Source organism: Clarias gariepinus, chromosome 11 (genome assembly GCF_024256425.1).
Source record: "Clarias gariepinus isolate MV-2021 ecotype Netherlands chromosome 11, CGAR_prim_01v2, whole genome shotgun sequence".
In the NCBI taxonomy this organism is placed as follows: domain Eukaryota; kingdom Metazoa; phylum Chordata; class Actinopteri; order Siluriformes; family Clariidae; genus Clarias; species Clarias gariepinus.
In genome coordinates this window covers 7,324,790-7,343,804 of record NC_071110.1, presented here as the reverse complement: position 1 = coordinate 7,343,804, position 19,015 = coordinate 7,324,790, and the positions used below count along the sequence as shown (strand labels likewise).

The following is a 19,015-nucleotide window of genomic DNA, read 5'->3' as shown; positions in this document are numbered from 1 at the left end:
ACAAACAGTGTTCGAGATTTATCAGTAATTCAGATTGCTGATTTGAGCTCCTGGGAAATTAGAAGTTGTGTGCATCTCACTCATTGTTTGAGCTCAGGTCCATCATATCCAGTCTGATGTAGATGTAAGGGTGCCACCCAATATCACTGAACTCATGAAATATGTATTCTGCACACATTGCATGTCTTTCTTGAACAAAAAGTGGTTTCTTCTTCTGCTGTGTAGGTTAATATTGGAGTCTTGGCTAATATTAAAATTCAAACATTGTGAAATTTTAATCTAACACAGTCCAGAATTGGTGTTAAAATCTTGTTAAGTAACAATTTTTTTGTGATTATACAGAGTGGTCATGCATATTTATAATAATCTGGCAGTCGGTGCCGATATTTGGTAATTAAATTTACTAAGCGAGTTAAAGGAAGCACAGGAATGATCTCTCTCTCCCTCTCTCTTCACTTTTGCACTTTTGTCGAGTTCTTTTTATAAGCCTTCTTGCAGATGGAGATATTTAAACCACATAGACTCTTGTTCTTTAAAGGCATTATAATATTCGGCACAAACTGGATTTAATGTTGTGACCGTTAAAGTGAACAGATGCAGCTTAACTGCTCATGCCAGCCAGACGCCAAACACCAACGGATTTTACTTCCTAGCGGCAAGACTTAAGGTAAAAAAATATGACAAGACAAAACAGGAATGATAGCATTGTATGCTTGGCATAAACTCAGAAACTGAGTCTCAGGTGGCGTTTTCAAATTAGTGAAGTCCGGATACATGTACTTCCTCTGAGTTACCTGAAGCCAGCCAGCCTCATCTCTTTGAGCCAACCTACTTCACATGCATGAGCTCACGGACTCCCTTGATTGGCTTGTTTCGCTATAAATGATTGGGAAAGGAGTATGCCCTTCCTCTTACGGAGAGAACATTACTCTCTTGGATAACTTTCCATGAAAAGCAATGACATCATTAAGACTCTGGTCCAAACTCTGGTATATTACGTGCTTCTTTTCAGGAGCCAATTCTACCCTATATGAATAAAAGTATTTGAGCCGATAATGTTAAAAATTGAATCCAGGTGTTGTGATCAGGCCCTATATCCCCTGTGAAGGGCAATCTTAATACTTCAGCATACCAAGAGATCTTGGACAATGCTATGCTTCCAATTTTGTGACAACAGTGCCCCAAGGCACAAAGTAGGAACTATAAAGACATTGCTTGAGTTCGGTGTGGAAGAACTTGACTGGCCCGCACAGGGCGCTGTGACCTCAGCACTTTTGGGATGAACTGGGATGAACTGGGATGGAGATTGTGAGCCAGGTCTTCTCATCCAACATTAGTGCCAGACCAAATAAATGCCCTACTGAATGAAGGGGCACGAATTCCCACAGAAACACTCCAAAATCTTGTGGACAGCCTTTCAAAAATTGTGGAAGCTTTTATACCTGCAAGAGACGGACCAATTCCGTATCTAAGTACTGTATATGTATTGGGATTCAATGTTGTTGCAGGTTTGAAAAAATATACATATAGACATCTGTTAACAGCCTAATTGATCAGCTGTTTAAACCTGTAATCAATACACAATTTATTATTATTATTTTATCCAAAAGCTTCTTTATGATGATCTGGATCAGTGAGTGAATTTATTCCATCATATTGTGTGGTGGTGCACCAAAGGCATACTGTTTTTTTGCACTAATGGATTTGCATAACTAGTCCCTGCACTCACTCGGTGAGTGGTTTCTTCCCACACAGCAATGCTAATTAGGTGTTGGTGTATCAAAGTTCACTTGTAAGTACATAGACATGAAAGCCACTGTTCTGATGATGGAAATGTGCCTGGACAGATAAAGTACTTGGCCTCTAAAGCCAAGAACCTTTTTTACATGAGCGATGATTATCTGGTGGCAAAATTTCCTCTAATCGTTACTGCAGAGAAGTGTTTGACTGACTTTTTTGGAAAGCTTAGGGGTATTACCCATCAAGAAAACCTTTTTTCGCAGATCGAAATACAATCTTATCCAAACAAACAAAGGCTGTTTACTACAATTAATAAAATGAATGAACAAAAGAAACTTTGTGGGCACTGGTGTCTTAGTGGTAGGTGTCTTGCCTGCCATCTGCCATGCGCAAGACCCGAGTTCATGTCCCAACCCAAACTCTAGCCACTGGATGCAGTGTCGGTCCCAAGCCTGGATAAAATGTGAGGGCTGTGTCAGGAAGGGTGTCCGGTGTAAAACCTGTGCCAAGCTTGTGTGCGCACTGGATGAGACCCCTTTTCGGGAGCAGCCAAAAAACCAACAAGAACAATGAACAAAAAAATGCATTTCAACATGCACTATGTTAATGGAGCAATACTTTTGCTATGAACTATGGACATAATCGTTTGTATTACAGTCTGTATGCCAGCAGCTCACCCAAAACCACTGTTGTGATCTGGTCAAAGGGAATACATTTCCTGTCAACTTGCCCTTACTCAATATCTGAAACAGGAGGTGAACAGTTACCTCTGTGTATTCTTGAACATGGTAAGGTATAAATGTGGACTGTATATATGTGTATATATTGTATACAGCACAGACAAACAGCACATTGTGGGATAAGAGGTACAGTAAAATTATGACATGCAATGGAAGTTGTAGTATTAATAAATTTCATGTACTTCCATAATGCGTACTGGGTACGTCAGAGTGGACACTGGGAGAACAAAGAAGGGGATATAAAGGGGAGCACACTTTATGTCTGACCGAACTGAGCCGGTAGCTTTATAACGAGCTAATAGAATCAGGGCTTGAGATGGTGTCTGAAATGCCCTCCTCACCAACGTGCCAGGGTGTCAGACTGTCCCACCCAAAAAAGCGCAACGATCTTTAATCCTGTGATAGACCCTCTCCTCGGCTGCGTCTGCCTGCCCGGCACGAGAGTAAAAGGGATGCGCGTAATACCACAGCAGGGTGGTGTTCAATAACTGTCATACGCTTGTGAACATTTTTTGTACTCTCACTTTCTTCTTATCAAACCATACCTCTTCTACATCAGACCAATGAATTAAATCAAGTATGGCTACATGAGTTAAATAAAAAATAAAAACCCAAAATATTTCAGTTGGTCTGGAGCACTGAGAATAAAATTTTGATATCAGCTGTCATGTATACTGTCTGGCCAGTGTAAAAGAACATTCGCACACAGTGAGACCAGTAAGCAGTATAACAATCTAGTTTGGGGTCCGTGTCATACAGTAACAGCTTTACATTTTTACTCCTTATTACTCTGATCAAGCAGAACCTAAAAATTAAAGGCTGAATGTTTCTTTGTCCACCATCTCTTCATACAAACATCTGGTGGATATTGATTGGCGACATTGTCTAAATTCTCTAGGACAATGCTTGCAGACAGAAACATGTTAAATCAATTTTATTTGCGAGCTTGAAGACAGATTTTGAACGTTACACAAAAGAAAAAAAAGCCACAAGTGAATAAAGTATCTACCAGTGATTAAAGTTGATTTTAGAACAAAATAGATAAAGCCTTATGCTCAAACCACAACATGATGGTTATAGTAAATGTTAATTATTAATTAAGCAGATTATTCACATATTTTACTTTAGATTACAGTGGACCCTTGGCATATAAATGTCCTCCCTTACGGATTTTCGGCTTAAGGATTGACATTTTGCGAGGAATTCGCATCAGCATAGAAAGCATTTTCGGCATACAGACGAACTGGACCGAACTTAGCCCAACCAAACCAAACTGGTTTCCGGCTGTACTTGTACTTACAGTATACTCTATACAGACTACCACTCATGATGAAACTGTCTCTCATGAAAACAAGACCTAAACTGACCCCTGCAGCAGAGGAGACGTTCATTTAGAGTCACCAGCCTCAGAAATCACCAATTAACAACCAGCACCTCGGATTAGAGCCGTTATGAAGCTTTACAGAGCATAAACTTTCACTGTTTCACTGTCTTCTCAACCGATCCATAATGATCCGCTCTATTTTAGACCTGTATGTGATATTTTTGTTTTCGCATGGAGCTATAAGGATTAATACAACATTTTTAGAAGGTGTGTGTACCTTGTTTTTGAGAGTCGACTTTAAATTAGCTGCAGGTGAGCATGAGATTTCTTATCCTGGAAATGTGAGCACATCGTGTGACTTTACACTTAATTTCTGCTGAATCTCTGAACGAGGCTGATTTAATATTGCTTCTTTGACTAAGGAGATATAAAAGAAATGTCTGTAACTCATGTTGTTTTTTAAGCATGTCGCTGTCTAGTAGGAACTATAGAGATACTATGGAGAATTCTTTCTTGAAGTTGTGCTTCCTGTGGGGGGGAAAAAACACACACATCACTTAAAGCTGCAGGGTGTAAAGAGAGATTCGCCATGCACACGCTCGTGGCCTCGTGCTGACAGCAAGCGATGGCGAATACCTCCTCCTCCTTTCCCCTGCTCTAGGGAGGGCCATGAAAAGATTTAAAGTTTGCGACAGATGTTGGACGGACTTGGATGTGTTCCTGAAGGACATCAAGCCAAACGCTGCATTTTTAATCTGTTCTGACACACTTTGCGAGCTTGTAAGAGCTCGGTCTGTCTTCAGAATCTTGACAGTTTATCATCCATTTGATTTAGACCCATTCATTCAGAAGGGCTTTTTATCAATGCTGTTTTTTTTTTTTTTAACGTAGAGGAAATGTAATAGGACAGATGAACGGAATGATTTATCTGTTTCACCGAGCCTATCAATTCTTGCTTTATGCTGAATGAGAGGCTAATGGTTGTAGAAAAAAAAATGTGCAAATGTGCAGTGATGACTGCTCGTGCAATTAGGTGTAATACAGAAGCAATACTAGTGATTTTGAGGATTTGTCATGGGGAATGGCACTTTTCCATCACATCTCGGAGTGACACGAGCACAGTCAGTGACCATTAGTTCAATTCCCACAGCGCCCATCTGTTCTCCACTTTCAGACACAACATGATGTACGAAAATGGAAACTCTGCAGCTGAGCCTTTTTACTGTATGCAAAGCAGACAACTCGACTACTTAAAGCGAGTCATTTTATTATACTGAATATTTTAAGCCATCAGGGTTTTAATATTAGTGGCCTTAGAGATTTTTCATGTTGTTTCTAATCATATTGATTATTGTTATTATTATTATTATTATTTGTTAAATTTTTCTGCAGCCTCAAAAATAGTAATAATAATAATAATAATATAAAAAGGATCTGTTCGGCTGTTGGCCTTGACATGAGGGGTCAGTTTGATGCTCTGGTGTGAATGCAGAGCAGCCACATCAGATCGTTCAGCTTAATGGTTTTCACACATCCTGTTAAAAAAATGCTTTTACAACTCTTTAAAAAATTGGTAAGAAAAACAACTTTAATCCCCTGTGGAAAATAATTAGCTCTAGAAGACAAAGGCTTTGTTGAATTTTAATAGCTGTATCTTCACTTCACTGTGTGCTGCATTAAGTGTAAGGGATTTTATTCCCTTGACAAAGATGTATTTTGCACCCTGACATGAGACAAGTAGCTGATGAAGGCTGTATATACTGCAGAATCAAATTAAGTGCAGATATTTCAAATTTCCCAGCATGATTCAGGTGCTAGGTTCTGTTGTAGAATATATAGTTAAGGCATGCTGAGATTATGTATGCGTTTTATTGATCATAATTCTAACAATCAGTTTTAAAATAGGGTGACGCAGTGGCGTAATGTGGCGCCCTGTGGTCTCGGATATTAAGGCTAGAGAGTTTAAATCCTGTCTTCAGGTCCTAACCCTTTGAGCATGGAGTTTACATGTTCTCCCTGTGCTTAAAAGATTTTCTCCGGGTACTCTGGGTTCCTCCCTACAGACCAAAGGCATGCAGATTAGACTAACTGGTGTTTCCAACTAAAAAAAAAAATAATTACGTCTTTTTAGGATTTTTTTCCCCCGATTTTATCTCCAATTTAGTATTATCCACTTTCCTAACTCCCAGTCACTAGGGGGCTCCCACAATAAGTCTTTTTCATTGGAACCACATGATAGTATGCGGCCCTCCTGACTATCACATGGTTCCGAGGAAACACCTAATGTGGGAGCTCCCTAGTGACTGGCAGGATGTCACCGACTGCATGTTTTTGAACTAGTTGCTCACGCACTGTTGGGGGCGGCGTAACACACTCGGAGGACAGCGCTATCAGCTCCCCTGCTTGCGTGACCTCGCAGAAGCCCTTGATTGGCCTGAGAGCTGTAATTAATGTGTAAGGACTCAGTGACCCCAATTTTTATACAACTGAGCAGCTGAGGATTAGGGGCCTTTCGTAAGGGCCAAGCAGTGCTGGTTTGGAAGTACTGGTATTTGAGCTTCCGGACAGAAAGCCAACGTCATGACTCCTTACCACATTCTACAATATTTAAATGCTAAAAATATTTATACATTTTTAATTTTGAGCAAATGTCAATTTATGTCCAGCCTCAGGTGAATTATGTATTAAGAGGTTACAGATATTTAATAGGCTGCTTTAAATATCACACAGTTCCTTCAAAAGAAAAGGAACTGTGCTCTTTCTGGATATTTTTATTACCCATTTGACTAATTAGACCTTCATTCCGAGTCACCGTTAAGATTTAATGAGCTCCCATAATTTATTTACATTTACACATGACCTTTTGGGTACATCTATTTTAAGATGGAGCTCACTTCCTTTCTAACGAAGCCCTGGATTTTAATTTTTTTTTTTTTTTTTGTCTATCCAAGTTTTAAGGTCAGGCTATTTAATATTGACCTTTCTGTCCATCATGCTTTTTAAGGTACACCATTTTTAACCTGATTGTTCATCCCGTTTGAAGGCCAGACACTTATTATATCTTTGCGTACTTAGGACTCATTATATTAGGTTTTCAGAATATAATGCATTGTATAGGCATCTCCGTCTTTCTGGTTGAAAACGTGCAACAGCTTACTTCTTTTATCTTTATTTTTAACTAAAAAAAAAAAAAAAGACCGAACTGAGCTTCAGGATACTTGTGAATTTTTTCCGTTGTGCAATGAAGAGCATCTTCACTAACTGCATCTCAGTGTGGTCCAGCAGCTGCACCGCAACAGACAGCAAAGCCCTTCAGCGAATGATTGAAACCGCTCAACGAATCCTCAACACTCAGCTACCCGCCATGGAGGACAAACGCTGCCTAGTGTGGATGAAAAGCATTATCAAATATGCGTCTCATCCCATTCTTGAACTGTTTACCCTCCTCCCTTTAGGCAGGCGCTACAAATGCCTCATGCCTGCACAAAAAAAGACTGAGAAATAGTCTCTTCCCGATGGCTGTTTCCATCCTGAACAGCTAATCATGATTTGATTTCCACTACACTCCTGAGTTGTCTCTTCACTTACTGCACCATTATGCATCTTCGCATTATAAGTCTTCTATAATAGCTTATAATGCTGTCATTGTACTGCTTTATATCTCACGCACATTCCGTACTTTGATAGACGCATACGTGTAAAAATGTATATCTTGTCCGGGCATGTTGTATACTTAATATACAGTATCTTTCATCGCTGCACAATCATTGTTTGTATAAGCACATATTGTCATGTATATGTACAGTGTACATTGTACATGTATATCTACATGTATAGAGCCATGCACTGTTACAAAGTTAGTATAATTAGCAGAGGTGAAAGTAAATTCTTACCGGTGCTAATGTAGCCAAAAGGTGTAACCATGGAGACAGTTCTGAGAAACCTGAGATTTACAGTATTTTACAATTCCAATTATTCCACTTTGGCTATCTTCAGCATTGCTTGTTTGGAACCCAGATAGAATAAAAAGTCTGCTAGAGTGTACAATCCATTGTTCCACACACCAAGTAGCACCTTGATCAGGGGTTAGAGAGGGATTTGGGATGCAGCCTTGTGTTTAATAGCTCATGTTAGGCTACTCGGACCGACTCAGAAGCAAGAACTAAGGAGACCATGTGCAGTTTAATGCTATCAGATGTTCATTTCTTGCTGGAAGTGCTTTTGAACGTTAAGGTGGCTCCTCTCTCCTCTTCGCAGTATTGTAGACTGTACTGTACAGACCTACTTTCACTCATGTTGCAGTTACATTTACAGGATTTGGCAGACACCCTTATCCAGAGCAACTTGCATTTTATCTCATTATACATCTGAGCGGTTGAGGGTTAAGGGAATTGCTCAAGGGCCCAACAGTAGCTAATTCGGTGGTGCTTGGGTTTGGACCTCGGACCTTCTGATCTGAAGTCCAATACCTTAACCACTGCTGTTGCGCTGTTATTCTCTGTATCACCACTTGCGGAATGCCACTCGCCCAATCAGATTACTCTATCGGAACTAACTCTTGTATAAATCTCTTTATTAAAGGCAGGGGCAAAGTAAAGTTGTTTATGTTAAGCATAAAAACTCTGGCATTAACCAATTTACCCCTAAGTTTATTTACCGTTGAATGACATTTGTCTGGCAGGGTTGTATTTATTCTGTATGCATAACATCTATTATCATTTAAATATATGGGCCTTGTAAACAGAATAATGGTATTGTTATCTCTAAGGAGGATTTATCTGATGCTCACTAATATGTCCAATTAAGGCAAAGGGAGATTTTGCTATAGAAACACGGAGAGATTGATTATGCTTTTAAATATCACTGATAATAAACTTGTTTGTCGAGTTTTAAATAACTGACCTATATATGGCCTATATATGACCTGATTGCTATAGAGTACAGGAGGAGTTTTGTTATTCTTTTTTCTGTATTTTCTTTGTGTCGTTCATGTGGGATGCAGATCCTGTTAAGTTATATTTAATTCTCCGATTGTGAGCTTTTCTTTAAGACTAGATGTCACCAGTATTTCACACTGTAGACCTTTTTGCTTATAAAACCGCTGTTTCGGTGCTCCATATTGATTCTCTGAGCTCAATCCTTACTAAATCAATAGTAGTGTAATTGGAAGAGAGCTGCCCTGTCTCTAATTATGAACTTGCGGCGAGTGTGGTAAAATAAGTTCCAAGTTGTGGACGTAAATCAAAGAAGAGTTAGAAGAGTTTGGTCTGACTACATGACTGGCTGACTGTTAGATTTTTTTTTTCATTTAATTTGTGTTGCTCAGATCTACACTAGTATTTTTTTTTTTAGCCAAGACAGATGTAAAGCTGCCCAGAGGCAAGGCCGGAGGATATTTTAGTTTTTTCCATTAGCATTTTAAATGGATTGATGACAGAAAGCTCACTGTTGGTGTGTATTAAAAAGACTGCACTGACTCCTCTCTCTTTTCCTTTCTCTCTCTCTCTCTCTCTTTCTCTCTCTCTACTCTACCCTTCTCTACAGTGGCCTTTTTTGCTTCAAGCGAAGATGGGAAAGAGAAAGTCTCAAAGGTAAGGCTGGCTTGTTTACTGCTGCCTACCAGCCAGTAGGACCTAAACAACTCGCAATGCTTAGTTTTATTTTCGTACCCGAAGCATGTCATATCCAAATGTGGGAGAAATCAAAGCAAATGCTGCCTTTAGACTCGCCGGATCTCAGCCCAGTAGTACACCTATGGGAGATTTTGGAGTGACGTGTTAGACAGTGCTCTCCACCACTGTTTTCATTTAAATACCAGCTAAGGGAATATCTTTTGGAGGAATGGTGTTCTTCGCATCGGTACCGTTCCAAAAAAACAAGTGGGTTTGACAGTATCATAATATTAATCGTGTGTTTAAAAAAAATAATAAAGAAAATATTTATCATAAAGTCTTGAGTGTCTTTGCGAATATCTGTGTATGTAAAGTATAACAGTTCTTGTTTTTCTGTCGGATTTGATGTTCGTACATACTGTATGTGCGCTATGTTTGTGTAAATAAAGATGATCTTTTACATAGAATACGTGATCTCTCTCTGTGCAAGGGGCCTCATGAGGTTTTTCTACTGCAAATCTAATGTACTACGTAGATACACCTAATTTTAATGCAACCCAATTGTGGTTGTACCTACTGTAATTTGACCTTTGATGTGCATGGCTTTGCTAATTGCTCTTGATTAGTAGTAGGTCAAGTGACCATAATATGTATGTAGAGCGTACCTGCACTAAAAGGCAATCATTTCCCTGACATATGAAAGCATCATTTTAAATGTCTTTTTTTTTTTTCAGTATGAAATTTTATTTATATTAAGACGGCACAGTGGCTTAGTGGTTAGCACTATGGACTCACAACTCCAGGGTCCGAGTTTGCATGTTCTCCCCGTCCTTGGTGGGTTTCCTCCTCATGCGCGGGTTCCCTCCAACAGTCTGCAAGGCATGCAGATTCAGCTAATTTGTGTTTCCAAATTGCCCACAGTGTGTGAATTATTGAGTGGTGTGTGCATGTCTGCCCTGAGATGAAGGGCACACTGTCCAAGGTATATATTTGTACCCAAAGTTTCCTGGGATAGTCTTGCAATCCTGTATAGGAAAAGTAGTATAAAAGATAAATGAATAAATGAATATACACAAATCAAGGGGCAGTGGTGGCTCAAAAGGTTTAGGCTCTGGTTTACTTATCAGAAGGTGAGGCGTCAAGCCCCACCACTGTTTTGCTCTTGGGCAAGGCCTCTATCCCTGTCTGCTCTAGGGGAGCTGTATCCTGGTTGACCCCAACTTTCTAACTGTGATATGTAAAGAAATAAAAAAATAATAATTTTACTGTGCTGTAAGATACATGGGGCAAATCATTGACTATTAATCGTATAGACTTTTGGAAAAGTAGTTATCATAGGTAGACAAGACACCATATATGGTAACTTCACTGACCTTGGTTTGCAACATAACCATTATAACAATGATTTTTTTTTTTATTAAATAGTGACAAATTATATGAATTATATTGAAAATGTTATTTAAAAGTATTAAACTTACGAAACAAAGAAACAATAAAATCTTTCCTGGGGTTAATAAAAGAGATAAACACACACACACATATATATATATATATATATATATATATATATATATATATATATATATATATATATATATATATATATATAAGAAACTTTTAAAGCACGAATTTGGGCATCTCATTTTATCATTGTGAAAATAATATGAAGCACATAAACGCAATAAAATTCATGTTTGCTTCAGCATTGGAAACAATATTGTTTTAGGCTAAGTAATTATACACAATTCTTCGTTGTACAGTACTTGATATATTCACCATCTCTCCTCTGAACATGTCCAAACCACCTCAATCTGGCCTCTCTGACTTTATCTCCAAAATATCTAACGTGGGTTGTCCCTCTGATTAACTCATTTTTGATCCTATCCATCCTTGTTACTCACAAAGAGAACCTCAACATCTTCAGCTCTGCTACCTGTAACTCTGCCTCCTGTCTTTTCTTCAGTGCTACTGTCTCTAAGATGTTGAGCATCACTGGTCTCACCACTGTCCTGTACACCTTTCCTTTCATTTTCGCTAATACTCTTATATCGCACAACACACCTGACACTTTTCTCCACCCATTCCAACCTGCCTGTACCCGCCTCTTCGCCTCCTTTGACGTTCAACGTTGCTCTGGACCATTGACCCTAAGTACTTAAAGTTCTGCACCTTCTTTACCTCTGCTCCCTGTATCCTCACCGATCCTCTTGGGTTCCTCTCATTCACACACATGTATTTCGTCTTACTGCGGCTAACCTTTATTCCTCTGCTTTCCAGAGCATACCTCCACCTCTTCCAAATTTTCTTATACCTGTTCCCTGCTCTCACTACAAAGCACAATGTCATCTGCAAACATTATAGTCCATGGTGACTCCTGTCTAACCTCATCTGTCATCCTGTCCATCACCAGAGCAAACAAAAAGGGGCTTAGAGCCGATCCTTGATGCAGACCCATCTCCACCTTGAACTCTTCTGTCAAACTTAGAGCACATCTCACCACTGTCTTACAGCTCTCATACATGTCCTGCACCACTCTAACATACTTCTCTGCCACTCCAGACTTCCTCATACAACACCACAGCTCATCTATCGGCACCCTGTTGTATGCCTTCCCTAAATCTACAAAGACACAATGCAACTCTTTATTACCTTCTCTGTACTTCTCTACCAGCATCCTAAAAGCAAATACTGCATCTGATATACTCTTTTTAGGCATGAAACCATATTGCTGCTCACAAATGCTCACCTCTCCCCTTTACCTAGCTTCCACTACTCTTTCCCACAACTTCATTGTATGGCTCATTATGCCTCTGTAATTGCCACAGCTCTGCACATCTCCCTTGTTCTTAAAGATCGGCATAAATACACTTCTCCTTCATTTTTCTGGAACCCTCTCACTCTCCAAGATCATGTTAAACAAACTAGTTAGAAACTCTACTGCCACCTCTCCTAAGCACTTCCATACCTCCACAGGTATGTCATCAGGACCAACAGCCTTTCCACTCTTCATCCTCTTCAACGTTCTTCTCACCTCACTTCTACTAATATTTGCTACTTCCTGTTCCACAACAGTCACGTCTTCTACTCTTTGTTCGTTTTTGTTTTCCTCATTCATCAATTCCTCAAAGTACTCCTTCCATCTTCCCATTACGCTCCTGGCATCTGTCAGTACATTTCCTTGTCTATCTTTAATCACTCTAACCTGCTGCACATCCTTCCCATCTCTATCTCTCTGCCTTGCCAACCTGTACAGACCCACCCTCCTTACTATCCAATCTAGCATACAAGTCCTCATATGCTCTTTGTTTGGTCTTTGCCACCTTTACCTTCAGCTAACGCTGCATCTCCCTGTACTCCTGACTACTCTCTTTAGTCCTCTCAGTGTCCCACTTCATCTTAGCTAGCCTTATTCCCTGTATACACTCCTGGACTTCCTCGTTCCACCACCAAGTCTCCTTGTCCACTTTTGCCTTACCTGATGATACACCAAGTACCCTCCTACCTGTCTCCCTGATCACATTGGCTGTAGTTGTCCAGTCAACTGAAAGCACCTCCTGACCACCCATAGCCTGTCTCAACTCCTCCCTAAAGACTTCACAACATTCTTCCTTTCTCAGCTTCCACCACTTTGTCCTCTGCTCTGCCTTTGTCCTCTTCACCTTCCTCACCACCAGGGTTATTTTACACACCACCATTCTGTGTTTTCTGGCTACACTTTCCCCTACCAACACTTTGCAGTCACTGATCTCTTTCAGATTACAACGTCGACACAAGATGTAGTCGACCTGAGTGCTTCTGCCTCCACTCTTATATTTTACCCTATGTTCCTGCCTCTTCTGGAAAAAAAATATCTACTACTGCCATTTCCATCCTCCACCATCATCTGTCCGTCTACATTCCTGTCCTGAAGACCAAACCTGCCCTTCACATTTTCATCACCTCTGTTCCCTTCCCCAACATGTCCATTGACATCTGCACCAATCACTGCTCTCTCTCCTCTGAGAAAGCTCTGCATCACTTCATCTAACTCACTCCAGAATGTCTCCTTCTCTTCTAACTACCTGTGGGGCATAGCCCCTAACCACATTTAACATCACCCCTTTATTATCCAGCTTCATACTCATCAACCTGATACTCACCTCTAGAACATTCCTTACAAACTCCTCTTTTAGAATAACTCCTACTCCATTTCTTTACCTATCCACACCATGGTAGAACAATTTGAACCCTGATCCTAAGCTTCTAGCCTTGCTACCTTTCCACCTGGTCTCCTGGCTGCACAGCATATCCACCTTCCTTCTCTGCATCATATCAACCAACTCTCTTGTCTTCTCTGTCATAGTCCCAACATTCAAAGTCCCTGCTGTGACTCCTAAACTCTTGCCTTTTCTTTTCTCTCTCTGCTTTCGAACATGCTCTCCCCCTCTCATTTTTCGACCAACAGTAGCCCAATTTCCACAGGCACCCTGTAGGTCAACAGCACCAGTAGCGGTCGTTGTTAACCCGGGCCACGACCGATCCGGTATGGAAATGATATTTGTGATTCGCATCATTTGGCAAATGTTTTTTTGTGTGTGTGTATATATATGTATAAGTGCGGTGTACCTGTATTTTAGATTATGTATTTTAAAAGACTCTTTTTCTAGCTTCAATGTTGCTATACATTTCTGCATCTTATTTTGAGTTTTCATTGGTTTCTGTTGGTTAGTTTTGGTTAGTTCTATTTATTATAATTTCTATTTCTATTACTATTTAGTACATCATAATTTATATTGTATCATGTTTATTTTGTTCATGAAAATCAATATCGGCCTACATTTGAATTGGGAAACAGTAAAACAGTATTGAGTCTTAAGAACTGAATATTCAATAGTATTTCTATTAAGTTTTTCGAAATTTCACATTCTACATGCATTTCCATTTTCAAACGCATCATGGGTGCTAATTATTTTAATGTATAAATTAAAATTTAAAGCATTTTATCTCCTAATGAATATTTCAATGCAAACAATTCATAAGAAAGGTTTAAACACTACATCAGTGAATGTAATACATGAGTATACAGTATGCCTGGACAGTTCAAACCTGTATGCGTTCTGATTTTGCTTTGTTTACGAGGGATTTTAAACTGGTGCTGAGAGTTGAAATGCTGAGAGCATCATCCTCACTGTGATAAACTTTATCCTTCTTGCTGAAGTAAGCGTTTTCTGCACCGCCGTAGGTTTTACTGTTGATATCATTTTGATCTACCTTTTATCAGTTTAATACTGTGCGAAGCAGAAATGCCGTTTGATGTGATGAAAGAAAGAGAGAGAGGCAACAACATGCCTGGAGAAAGCGAAAAAGAAATTCATGGTGAGAACTTTGGCAGATGTACTTCTTTTGGTTCAGAAGCTTCATAACCAGTGCAAGGCTCACATTTCTAACTCCGATGGAGGGCCTTATTCAAACCGACTCAACGTTAGGTTTTTATGAGCACTGTTTTATCTTGTCGGATCATGCGTGCCCTGAGCAGAAAATTAATTTGTCACAGGAAAGTCTTTATTCTCCATGGCTGGATGGTCACAGGCTGGTTAAATAGGACCTGATTGCAGCTGCACTGTTCTAATGTTCAGGGCTCAAATGGTAGTCACACCATGAAGGACACTGAGGTAAAAGAAAGAAACAGAGTGGAACATTTACATGGAGTCGTTTGGCAGACTCTCTAAGCCAACATGACTCACAGGTGTGAGGCAGAATGTAATCGAGGCACGCAGATGTTAAGAACTAAGAGTGGTGCAACAAATCCGTACAATAATAGCTAAAATCATAGTAATTACTTATTTGCTCTATATTTATCTGACAGTTTCATTTAAAAGTATATACATGCACCATTGAGTCATAACATTAACACCTTAACAAAGGACCGAAAGCAACTCAATCTGGTCCAATCTAGGGCAAAAAAAGATAGCAGTAGTAGTGAAAGAAAAACAGTCTGTACCCAGGGCCTTGCAGGCAAAAATATATATGTATACACACAGTCAAAGACGAACATTTATATACAGTACACTTACAGTACCAGTCAAAAGCTTGGACACAAGTTTGGATTTTTTTGTACTGTACATTTTAGGATAATACTTGATTTTTTAAAATTGTTATGCAATAACATATTTCATTAGGTAATTATGTAACAACAACAAAAAACAACAGTCAGTTATTATTCTAAGACATAACCGTCAGCTGTTCTGGAGCAGTTCTTGCAAGTACAGTCTTGTGTCAAGTGCATTTGTAAAACCCATCAAGCATCATGATGAAACTGTCTCTCATGAAGACCATCACAGGAAAGCGAGACTAAAACCTACCTCTGCTGCAGAGAAGATGTTCGTTTAGAGTTACCAGCCTCAGAAATCACCAATTAACAAACAGCACCTCAGATTAGAGCCGGTATAAGGCTTTACAAGAGCATTAGAGATTATTTGGAAGCTTTCAGCATTGTTTAAAAATGTAGAAGTAAATAAAAAATCAGGATATACCATGAAATCAAAAGGTGTGTCCAAACTTTTGAATGGTAGTATAGGTTGAAGTCATTAAAACTGACATTAACCACTTTACAGATCATGTTAACAAACTACAGTTTTAGAAAGTCTGCTAGGATGTATTTTTTAATGCGTTAAACAAGTTATTTTTATTTTTATTTTTTTAAAGTTTTTTTTAGTTTATTTCACTTAATTAACTTTATCACAATTTCAGTTGTGGTTCTGATCATTTGAGAACATCATTTCCTCTCTCGTCTATTCCAACCACTCAGCATTCAGCATCACCGGTACTCTGCATCTGTTTCTCACTGGTTCATGCCTTAAGTTAGGTATCTTTTTTTATGCATGAATGATTCATAGGTCACTGTGTAGCTTAACAACCAAAGAGAATAAAAGAAAAGAAAAAAAAAAAAAAACATTCCTCTGAAACTGGTCAGGTACAGGGACTGGACTGAAAATAAGAGCCAAAATCTTGCTAAAAATGATAAGAAGTCCTTCAGAAAGCCTAAAGAACTATTTTTTAAGACCACATAAAAAAAAATCGAAGTATGTCTGGCTATTTGAAAGGAAAATATAAGTGGCTCAAGACTTTTGCACGGTACCACATAACTGAATGATACTGTAGGGGTGAACGCTTTTCTCTTGTGCCACTTGGGAGCATCTGCATGATTGTTGCAAAATCTGAAATGTCTAAGGCTGATCTATTGGTGTGTCCTTAGCAGTTATATAAATAATAGTTAAAAGCATTGTGTGTATTGCATAAAGTGTTTTTTATTCTGGTTCACTAGTCTAAATCTCCATAACACATCACATTGCTGCAGTTTTAGAACTTTTCACACCTCTCATTTATTTAATTTAATAATTTTATTTGCATGGTGCAATTTTTTTGCCCCCTAATTTAGTTGTATCCAATTCCTTCCAGTTACTAGGGCGCTATTACATTAAGCTATTATTGTCACTCCGTCGGGAGGGCCAAAGACAATCACGTGGTTTCTCCGAACCACGTGAAGCCAGCCGACTGCATCTTTTCGAACTGCTCGATCACGCACCGTTGGGGACGGCGTAACCCCCTTCGGAAGACAGCACTACCCGCTCCTTCCGCTTGCGTGAGCTCACGGACGCCCTTGTGCTCTAAGTACCTTTCATTCCTCCTCTCTGAGAGAGCTCAGCCAATCTCTGTAGACCTTCGGCTGCAAGAGGTTACAGCATCACCCGGGAATCGAACCCATCGCATAGTGCTTTTAAAAGTGGTCATTGTCATAAAGAAGCTTCACAAAATTCAAAGAAGATCATGGAAATGTTTATAAAATCTAAAAAAAAATGTGTATAAATCATAATGCTCAGAAAGCCCCTGATGAGCAAGCCGAGGGCTATTGCGACAAGGAAAAAATCCCTGGAATAGCAGTAGGAAGAAACCTTGAGAGGAAACTCACTCACCAGGGAACCCATCATCATTTGGGTAACAACAGATAGCAGGAATTGTTTTTGCAGTCATATTGTGTGTAAAGCAGCTGGAAGTTCAAATTAACAGAAGTTGTCTTTATAGTTAATATGAAGTCCAGTTTGTTATCGGAGGCTCAGGTAGACTGTAGGAAACTCCAAAGTGGGACTGTTCCCAGACACGCAACCCAAACAGACCACACAGGCCTCCATGTGATGAGATCGGCATCCAAGAGTGGAGCACCAGGATGAGTCAGACAGGTCCAGAGGGCAAAAGTGTCTGTATCACTGGCAGCTAAGGAGCAGCATGTGTAGCTCCAAATCATCATGAAGCAGAATCCAGCTGGTGCTGGTGCTTCTCTGGATGCCTCAGGATCCTCGCAGAGTTGGCCTCTGTCTACTGGAGGTGGAACAATCTCCAGGTGCCTCGGGATGGGTAGAAAAAAGAACATGTGGGAAAAAATTAACGTAGCTGCCGTTCATGATAGCAGCAGCACTAGATGATGATGTGCATTTATGATCTCACATCTCCCGAAAAAAAACAAAAAAAACTGCTGCATGCACCATGCACAATTTACACCATGGTTGTTTTCCCTCTCGTAAACCATTTGATTTAGATTTAAACACTGCGAGAGTTCAGCACACTTGCTTTGACCTGCATTTGAATATGATGACCTGCCTGTGATCCGCACATGATTATTATTTTCTTTAATAACATTTTATTGTCAGGAGCTAACGCATGCACAAGTACTAGTGATTAAGAAGGCATGATTGCAAAGCTGTCAGTAAATGACTACATATATTGAAGATGGCTGCCCTACCTTCAGACTACCAACTAGTGTGCATTATGCAAGGGAATAGTGATGCTTCAGATAGTAAGAGCTTCAGATTGAATGTAAGTAGAGAGTGGTGCGAGATTAAAATGGGTAGATGTGTTCACTTTTTTTTTTTTTTTTTTTTTTTTTTGCATTTAAAATGACGGAGAGCTCACACCCTTCCCTGGGCATGTCAAGCTACACATCAGGATAGAGGAGATGTGAAGACACAATGCTGTTAAATCGATACACTTCAGACACACTCTGTCTGATTTCATGCAGGTCAGGTGGGGTGACGTGGTGCTTGGGAATGGCATCACCGTTCATTGTAATCAAGGAGCCAATTAAGCTGTGCAACGTCTCCCAGGAAAAGTTTTTCCTCCCTGTGTCATGTTGATGTTTAAAGGACTTCTCACTTTAAAACTGCTTAGAGAGACTGTTTACTACAATGTTGATCTTAAATCATTGTTAATGTCCATCGACTGAGGGATGTCAAGGCAAATCGAAAAAAAGAGTAGAATCACCTTAAGGGAAAGCAGCAGCCTTTTTTTTTTTTTTTTTTAACTGCAATGGGTTTTGCTTTGTAGTTTGGATCTGTTATTACAGAATATTACATGCACAGGGAGGAATCTTCAGGTTCAAAGTAACCCCCCAATTCCTGTTAAATCCCGTTTTTGATTCCGTAGGGCTGAAATAATTTACCACGCATAACAGTCTGGCACAGTAAAGTAGCACATCCTCATACAAAGGTCATTTTATTAAAGCTTATTAATAACTTGTCACTGTTAATGGACCGTGATAAAACATACACATATGCCTGGTGATCATA

General features: G+C 39.5%; 1 protein-coding gene across 2 annotated transcripts in view; it reads left to right on the top strand.

The window, feature by feature from the left end:
* b3glcta (beta 3-glucosyltransferase a) overlaps nucleotides 1-19,015 on the top strand; it is a 174,942-nt gene that overhangs the window by 26,483 nt on the left and 129,444 nt on the right. For both annotated transcript variants that reach the window (XM_053506669.1, XM_053506668.1), the window contains exon 2: nucleotides 9,349-9,395. In XM_053506669.1, coding sequence (XP_053362644.1) covers nucleotides 9,349-9,395 — 47 coding nt within the window. The remainder of the gene's footprint in view (nucleotides 1-9,348; nucleotides 9,396-19,015) is intronic.